Source organism: Lagopus leucura, unplaced genomic scaffold, assembly GCF_019238085.1.
Source record: "Lagopus leucura isolate 7727_CA_CO unplaced genomic scaffold, USGS_WTPT01 Super-Scaffold_100017, whole genome shotgun sequence".
NCBI lineage: Eukaryota > Metazoa > Chordata > Aves > Galliformes > Phasianidae > Lagopus > Lagopus leucura.
This window is the reverse complement of record NW_024962271.1, coordinates 6,296,085-6,305,122: the sequence shown is the minus strand read 5'-3', so window position 1 is coordinate 6,305,122 and position 9,038 is coordinate 6,296,085. Positions and strand designations below refer to the sequence as shown.

General features: G+C 45.7%; 1 protein-coding gene across 1 annotated transcript; it reads right to left on the bottom strand.

Annotated features, from left to right (window-relative positions):
- Positions 1-9: 9 nt before the first annotated feature.
- Positions 10-5,255, bottom strand: PDP2 (pyruvate dehyrogenase phosphatase catalytic subunit 2). Its single transcript, XM_042877031.1, has 2 exons — positions 5,171-5,255; positions 10-3,039 (listed from the first exon to the last, which is right to left on the bottom strand). The coding sequence occupies exon 2, from the start codon at positions 2,981-2,983 to the stop codon at positions 1,379-1,381; it is 1,605 nt and encodes a 534-aa protein (XP_042732965.1). The 5' UTR covers positions 2,984-3,039; positions 5,171-5,255; the 3' UTR covers positions 10-1,378.
- Between the last annotated feature and the right edge of the window lie 3,783 nt (positions 5,256-9,038).

Genomic DNA, 9,038 nt, shown 5'->3' with positions numbered 1-9,038 from the left:
AAGTATATGGAAAGCTGCAAACCCACAACTACTAAGAGCTTATGCATAAGATCTCATCTGCTTAAAACTTCACTTAAAACTTCAAAACGAAAACTGAATACTTTCTCATCTGTAAAAGTGCAGAAAGATAATACTTAAGTGAAATTAAAATGTTACTTGCATCTTCTCTGCCACATCCACACAGGTTCTCACACAGCAAAACAGCAGCAAATAGCCAGTACACATTCTTGCTGCCAACTAATGTGCATAAGCAAGAAAAAGAGCCACAGGAGAACACCATACGTGAAATGTAAGCACAGTTCATTTGCAAGCTTTGGATAACCACCCTAGAAAACAGTATTAAACTGTTTTAAAATGCATGGAAGTATACATTCAGAGACTAGAATATACATTCATTAAAGAAAATACCTGTAGCTATAATAACAAGCTGATGATGTTCAAAGGCAAAATTAAAGAGATTTTAGTGAAATAACAGCACTTCTGTACTCCAAGTCAAATTAGAAGACAAAGGTGTTGTGTGCTGTTGTACTTACCTTTAGATGCACTTTTTATCTTCTGAGTCTGTCAAACCTCACTTAAATTACAGTTAGAGTTCATATGCAGCATCTCATAGATCTACACTTAATACAAAATATTTATTCTCTAAGCAACAGATGAATGAATGCTTGAATTTCAAATGTTAATTCCTGAGCAGGGGACCACTGAGTCCCTTGTGCACATTTGAGCCACATGCTGTCATAGAAATCCACACACAATTAAGAAAATGTGCATTCACACTTACATCACTGTTGAATACAGTTTTGTTTCTTAGCTTAGAAAAACAGTACGAAAAAGTGTCCAACAGTCTCAGGGCTGCCTGAATCGCCTCCCTTAGTGTTGTCTCTCAAACAAAGCTTCACATACACAGGGTGAGTTCCTGACACTGTCACATCAAATAATGGTTTGGTAGTTTTTTGAATTCAGTTACAGTGCTTCAGGAGAATGCCGCTCATTTTCTATAACAGTAGGACTTCCCCACGCTCCACACAGCTACAGGTATCACCCATGCCTACTAAATTTCAAAAGCCTAATTCAAATTTGTCTCCTTTGCTCATTTGTAAAATTTTACCAGCAGTTCCCATGGAATCAGAACTGAGTCAGCAATCTTTAGCTCAGCTGCACTGCAGTGGAATTTCATCAAAACATTTTTCTTCAGAGCCTACAGACCTGGAAATCCAGGGAACTGTCAACAAATTCACTTGCAGAATTTTTCTTTTTTCAGAACTGTAAGTAAAAAAAAGGTTTCTGACACTGGTAACAGCTTGACTATCAAGGAAAAACAGTAATGGTTTCAATATCAAAGTTGGCTAACAGTACAGAATAGCAGCTATGCAAGTCTCTATTTGTTGTTTCTATAATAGTTTTCAATTGCTTCTGAATTAAAATACACTACAGTAACTGTGATATCATCTCTGTACATTCTCGCAAGGTCTTCAGGCAGTGTCAGCATCGCAGCAAGTTTCTCTTGGTCCACTTCCCCATATTCATTACTCCCAATTGCGTGCCGTATTAAATGTGTCGCTGTGTTGTGGTCCAGTGAGGTGATACCCCTGTTTTTCCTCTGAAGTAACAGGTTGTGCAAATAACCCAAATTAACTGGTTTCTCAAAAGCTAGTTGTGGTTTCTGCACATTAAGCTCTGTAAGGTGTCCAGCAACTAGTTTTACAACCCTTTCATTACTGAGCATCTCCCATAGTCCATCCGAAGCAATAATGAGAAACTTATCCTTGCCTCTTAGTTTATGGTATGTGACTTCAGGCTCCGCTGTTAAATATGGGGGTGTGTGATAGTTTGGAGGAACATACTGATAAATATTTAACGCCCCAACATCAGAGCTATTCTCAAGAACGCTGTGTTGCAATTCTTTACTCCATTTTAGTTGCACATCTCCAAAAGCTCTGGAGGGCATGAGAATGCCCAGTAATCTGTCATTCACAAACAGCGTTTTCTCCTCGGATCTAGGATGTTCTCTCTTTAGTCTTCTGATTTCAGATTCATCATAGGCATTGTGGTCTCGTGTTAGAGGGAGAGTAGACCAAGTTCCATCTTCTTCACGAACCCCTAAAATTGCTCTGCAATCACCAGCATTTGCAACATGCAGGTGAACACCATCAATGTGAGCTACACACGCTGTTGCACCAGAAAAAGCTACCTGAAGGGCAGTGTTTCTCACCAATTCATCTTCCTGGGGAGCCTGAACTTCCAGTGATATGTCTGAGTCTAACCTTTTGAATGCGCTAATCATGGCTTCTTCCAAACTAAATCCTGGCTCAATGTCTAGGTCCAGTAAATGCTGCCAGTAAACTCGCAGGCTCTCAAAATACTGTGAAGTCATTTCTCGATGCTCTACATCATTTGGATGCTTGTGCAACTGCAGAATAGGAATAACTGGTTTCATGCACTCCACAGCAAGCTCCATTTCTTCCAAAGTTTGTCGAGACATGAGAGAAACTGCTATATAATGAAGTAGTCTCTCACTTACTGCCTGAGCACAAGCAGAACCAGCATGGCCATCAAAGACACCAAACATCATCCCCCTGGTCTGCAAGCAAGTGGCTGCACTCCTGCGGTCTTCAATAGGAGTATTGGATGCCAGTTGGTTACTTTCAAACCTCAACACAGAATTAGTACTTTTACAACTTGAATCCAGTATTTTATGGGATATTTCACCTGCTCTGAGTATATCGTTGATTTGTGTTGGAGACAACTGGAAAGAGAATTCTTCTTCTTCAGTGGAGGTGTGCCTGAATGCTTTTCTCAAGGAGAAAGTATTGTCTAAGCTGCAGGTCCCAGCAGGGTAAAGAAGTGTTTTGGAAAAAACAAGCTTCCATTTTATTTTGTGTCTGTTTGGGACACATATGGAATACAAACGTCCTCTTCTTTGTAACACAAAGGTGTTCTTTGCTGAGCCTAAGATCCAGGATGATACAGTTCTTGACATCATAAGTCACTCCACAAGTAGAAGCAACTTCTTTCAATCAAACAGGATGTCCTTACAGTCTGCAATAAAAAAAAAGCACACAACTTGCAAGTTTCACAAGATGCTTTCTATACAGCAATTTCCTGTACAGCAATATGTAATCTAGAGCTCACAGAAATGTTCAGAACAGCTATGGATACAAGCATCTAAGAAGTGACCTAAGAAGTTTCCATTACTTAATTACAATCTCGGTGAATTTAACTTTGCATATGACTGTCTCTTACCACTTCATTCAACAGAAAAGCTAATTTTTTATTTGCCAGGTTTTTGGTTTTTTTTTTTTGTTTTTTTTTTTTGTCATTACAGCAAGGCTAAGGGAAAGCTCCAACATTACAAGAAACATAACTTTTCAGTGAAAAGCCCAGTGTAACAAGATACAGAGGAAACAAATTCCTCTAAGTTTTTCAGCCTAAGAGGCAATTAATGGCCAACTTTACAGACTGCTACAGTCCAGCTCTATTAATGCATTCTAAATATGAAAACCAAGAGTATTCAAATCCTACAGAAAAGCTGAAAGAAACAGCAAGCAGATTAACATTTTATGTAACTTGCCTTGATCTTCTTGTCTAGAGCAAGCTAGCCGACCTTTCTAATTCTGTTCCAGCTTACGTGCTTGATTCTTTTTATACCTTTCAGGTCTTAACACAGGTAGGATTTCTGCACAGCTGAAGTCGAGTTTTACTGTTTATCACAGCACTGCACACTTAGACAGTACAGAAGTTACACCACAGTTTTATTGGTGACTTTTACAGCTTCCAGTTAGGCATGCTCATTTAAAAAGCAATGAAAACAAGCAGCAGTGAAGAGCTCTGCTGCCAAAAGCAGTGGAACCTGGGGCATCTGAGGTACTTCTTCTTCCAGGGAAGAGGTCCATCCTATTGCTTCCTCCTTTAAATCAGGTGTTCAAGCTGGGGGAAGCACAAATTGCTGCTAAGCACAACTAGATGCCCCAGGGATTTGAAAAGCTAACTGTGTTGTAGCACTGCAAATACAATTACTCCCAGAACACCACAATGGCAACAGTTACAGTTTTCCAGGAGCTCAGAAGCCACTTGAGGCTGCTGCTGGCATTAGGTGCTCCAGGGCTTAGCCCAGAGGTGCCACATACTACTGCAATACTGTTGTGTTAGCAGGGAACCTGAAGAGAAGTAGCAAGAAGTCAGACCAGGCAGCTGCATAAAGAATTGTTCTGAGAAACCAGCAGAAGCTAAAAACAAACCTAAACTATTCTAAACAAAAAGCCAACTGATAGCCAAGGACTTTACTGAAACCCCATCTGGAAAACAAAAGCAAAGTACACCACCATGGCCAGCTGAGGGGAAGAGCAGCGAGCTCCCACCACCTGGGGGCCCGAGGAGTAGAGGCTCAGGCTCACGGTGTTACTGCTGCCATCCAGAGGACAGGCGGCAGTGGCAAAGCCAACGCGTCAGCTCATCGCTCAGCGCGCGCCCGCAGCCTCCTGGGACAGGGACATCTCCTGACAGCGCCCCGTGTTGTGCGGCACGCAGAGTGCAACCCAAACAAAGGTAAGGGGAAGACAGCTGGCACTGCCCGCTCCAACAACAGCGAACCAAAGCACGCAGCACTACCAGAGATACCTTCTTCACGGCCAACCTCTCCCAGGCCACTACCCACTCTATTTCTTCTCTCTAGTCCCAACCTGCCGAGCCAGCTGGGGCAGAAACAATGATGACTTCTATATTCTTAACTGAAAAAGCTCACAAAAACAGCCTGCTACACAAACCCGGCCTTCCCCCGCTCACACCAGCCGCTAACCAGCCTCCCGTTGCCGAGAGCCGCACGGAGCGCACCGCGGCGCGGGCTGCGCTGCTGCCGCCCGGCACGAGCCGCGCCGAAGAGCGGCCGTTGCTCATAAGGGCAGTGCGCCGAAGGCCGTGATGCAAGAGCCAATTACATCAAACTCAGCTCCCCGCACGGCACGCCTACCGCTCCGCACCAACAGCGGCACTTCCTCCTCAGCCGCGTTAGTGCCAGCCGTACAGCCCGAGCTGCCCGCACCGCGACCCGGAGCCCGCAGAGGGAACGGCGGAGACCGCTTCCCAACAAAGCGGCGGCCACCCACGGCGCTAACCGCACACCACAACACCCCTCCCCGCCGCCGTGCCCGTGCCCTCGGCCCTGCACACCCACCTCACCCCCGCGGCTCCGTTCCCCGAACGCGGGGCCAACAGCCCCCGCCGCACGGCCGCCACGCGCCTGCACCTCCCGGGCCGTCCGCCGCGGTCCTGCCACGGGCGCTGACTGACGGCCCCGCCGCCCAACCCGCGCCGCCGACAGCGGAGCCGCCCCCCGAGCCCCTCCCCGAGGGATTGCGGCGGCGGGGCGGAGCCGGGGGTTCCTGCGGGGCCCCGGCGGGACGGGGCGGTAGCTGCGGCCCTGCGCCATGTTCTTTAGGTGCTGCGCGTCCTCGGAGAGCGAGGTGTGACGGCGGAGCGGCGAGGTGCAGGCGGGGGAGCGGCGGTCCCACGTCCTGCGGGGCTGGTGCTGCCGGCTTAGTTGTCAAAGTCACAAAGCGCCTTAGAAAGTGTCAGGCCCTGTAAGCTAAGAACAACCGCAGTTGCGGCTCACGTGGCAGCTCCGTTTCCGTGCCCGCTCTCTTGCTTGCCTGTGCTGTCATTTCCACAGAGACCTCGTGCAAAGCTGAGCACGCCGAGGAGCGGGCCTGCAGCACGGTGGTGGATGCGTTAGTGTGCCTTGTGGAATGGTCCCTGCCTCGGCTTGTAGCAGGGATTTAGCAAAGGCGGGCATTTGATAAGACCCGTTCATTTTTTCATTCTGCTGGCTGTTGGTATTGAAGCATTTCTCTTGTCAGTATTGCGTTGCGGGTCCTGCATGAGGTAAATGCAAACCCCAGCATGTCTCCAGTGGGAGGATGGGTGGCCATCATCACGAATCTGAGCTTTGGCTGTTCCTGCTGTGGTTTGGTTTTTAAGTAATATCAGTGAAACTCGGTTTCATGTCAACAGGAAGACCAAAACAAGAAGAGCGAGGTTACCGTAGAGAAAAAAAATCCGGACGTTACTTTAGCATCTGTGGAAATGATCATTTGACACATTGCTGAACTAAAGAGTCCTCCACGTCAGCCCTGACCAACCCACCAGCTTCTTGTGCCATTGCAGCAGTGATAAAACTTTGTCTGAGGGGTGTGAGGAGAGAAACAGGACTGCTCAGGCCTGCAGTATTTTTACCCTCAGGAATATCTGATTAGAATTGTAAATTTCCATGGAAGCAATGGATTGGTTGCCATGGTGCTCAAGAGCACAATTTTATTCCAAAGAGAAAAAGTTCAGTTGATATTCTGAAATGGGGAGAAAGATTTAATTTGGTGCTGCCTGTTAGAAAACAGCCACAGATCTGCGCCCCTAGGAAATCAGTGTGTGTCTGTCACGCAAGGGAGGACAGGTCCTGCAAATGACTTGCCCCCGATGGAGGTGGGACTTGCAGTGGCTCAAAGAGTGCAGCAGTGTGCCTAAGATGGCTTTTTGAAGGAAAATACATACAACTTCAGTCCACAAAAACACTTGGATACCTTCCTGCTCAGGGCCTTGCTAAAGAACAGTTGTTTGCTAGGTGTATTTTGCCCTATGAATAGTATGTTGCCTTTTATTGGCTGTACATTACATTTTCAATTTTCACAAAGGGTACCTGAGCACCTTACCTGCAGAGATCTCTAATCAGGGAAAAAAAAAAAAAAATCATGTATGAGACTGGGAAAAATTAGTTTTCACAATGTCTGTTAAAGCAATTGCAATTCCCAGTTTGGTTACAAAACAAATTCCCAGTCTCTGATCTCCCTATATAATCTAAAACAAATATGCAAACACCAGAAAAGCAAACAAGCTGCAAAAAATGTCAACAAACAGAGGTAAATGCAATGAGCAGCAGTTGGACAACTGTCCTCCCAGCTCTTCGCCTTCAGTTAACCCTTGCTGTTACATCAGCAGCTGAGCAGTGTGTCTATAAATGAAGTTGCAGGGGTTGAATTGATTATCCAATTTAAGTGACAGGGCTGGTGTGAAGGCATGTATATACTTGCTGTGATTGGATCTTAACATCACATTCATAATTTTTACTGGGTCTTGCTTACAGACTTCTTCAAATTAAACCGAAAGCCACTGTCACATGAAATGCATGCTCAGGGTTCTGTACCTCTGTAAAGGGGTGTTTAAATTTCTTGAGGATAACTTACCAGTGCAGGAACATCTGCTGGCTTGATTTGGAGTGCTCACATGTAGAAAAGTATGTTCCTTTCCTCCTCTCCAACTTACACCTTTTTCACCTCCGGCAGAGGAACACCTGAATTCCTGTGTTTAATATTCCATTCTAATAACATGAAATGAAATCAGTGATTAAAATCTGGAGGTAGTACAAGCAGTATTCCGGAACAGCAGAGGTATAAATGTTCTTTGCCTTACAGCCATGCAGTAGTGCTGGTGGAGTTGGTCAGGTCCCATCCATCTATTACTATTTCCTTCCAAGCAGTGAGAAAAACCATGAGGCCCAGCATTGCAGGTGGAGTATGCAGTATGAAGTGTTGTATGTGTGGTGTACGAATACCGAGTGCTGTATGAAGCGGTCACCTTTGCCTGCAGAAGGAATTCAGAGAGGAAAATAGCTAATCTGAAGTACAAGATAAGATCTCTTTTGTTCAGGCTTATCTCTGTTTTTTTTTGTGGGTTGTTTTTTTTTTATTTTCACTGGAGTGGTCACTTTTCTATCTTTCTGACCTCTGAACACCACCAAGAGCCCTGTCTTGTGACCAGGTGCCTCACAACATTTTTCTACCAATGCTTTTGCTGAGCTTAGTTTACACTTGTCACGAGAGATGGTCACGAATCACTGCTAGATCACATCAGCTGTATCAGCTGCCTACAAACCTTCCTGTTTGCAAAGGGTAGAAAAACTCAGGTGATTCTAGGCTGAAGCTATTAAAGCCAAACAGTTAAACGTAATGGAGTGTGAGGTTTATCAGGAGAGGATATCTCTGGCCTGCCAGTGAGAAAGAGATCACAAGTGATGCAACTGCCTGTTGAGTTTGTTTTGTTTTATCTGATAAAGAGGACTGCACGTGTACAGCCGGCACCGGGATCTCAATTATAACCACCCATAACTTTAGAAATAATCACGGCCAAAGTTACCGTTTCACTCATCTGCTGTACTGTCACTAAATAGCTTTTAAAAATTGCGTTTTGAGTGTCAGAAGCGGTGAGGAAACAGGCAGCCACCAGGCGGCATTTCCAGCCTGCTGTCAGCGCTGCTCCATTTCCGTCCCCGTTCCGGACGCGGGGCAGCAGCTGTGCGGCCGCAGCACCTCCCTGCCAGGGGGGGCTCGAGGAGCTGCGCTGCTCCGGCCTGGAGAAGTAAAGGCGCCTTACCGCAGCCTTCCAGCGCTTGAAAGGAGTTCACGAGCAGAAGGGAGATGTACCTTTTGCACAGTCTGATAGTGATAGGACAAAGGGGAGCAGTTTTGATCTAAAAAGGGGAGATGAGGTTAGGCGCTAGGGAGGAATTTACTCAGAGGGCAGTGAGGCGCTGGCAGTGTTACCCAGAGAAGCTGTGGATGTCCCAGCCCCAGAGGTGCTAATGGCCAGGCTGGATGCGGCCCCAGGAAGCAGGGAGGCTGGAACAGGATGACCCTTAAGGTTCCTTCTAACTTCAGCCATTCTATGAGTACGTTTTTTCATGATAGTTTTTTAAAAAACAAACCACTGAGAAAAGCTGTAAATAAGATAAAATTGTATTTCTAAAACAAGGTGTAATAAGCATCTCCTAGAAACTGAACGCCTTGTGGGATTCAGCATTTAAAGCTTCTTACAAGATCTAAGCTTTTACAGTAACCTTGTGAGTTAAATATTACCCTTCTGTTGTTCATGAGCAAACCACACGTAAAGCAGCATAGCACTACGTTCAAGGTCGTGGGATGGGCACACTCTGTAGATAAGTTTTTTTATTGTAGTGGAACAAATGGTTACAATTGGGAAAAACTGAACCTAGCTTT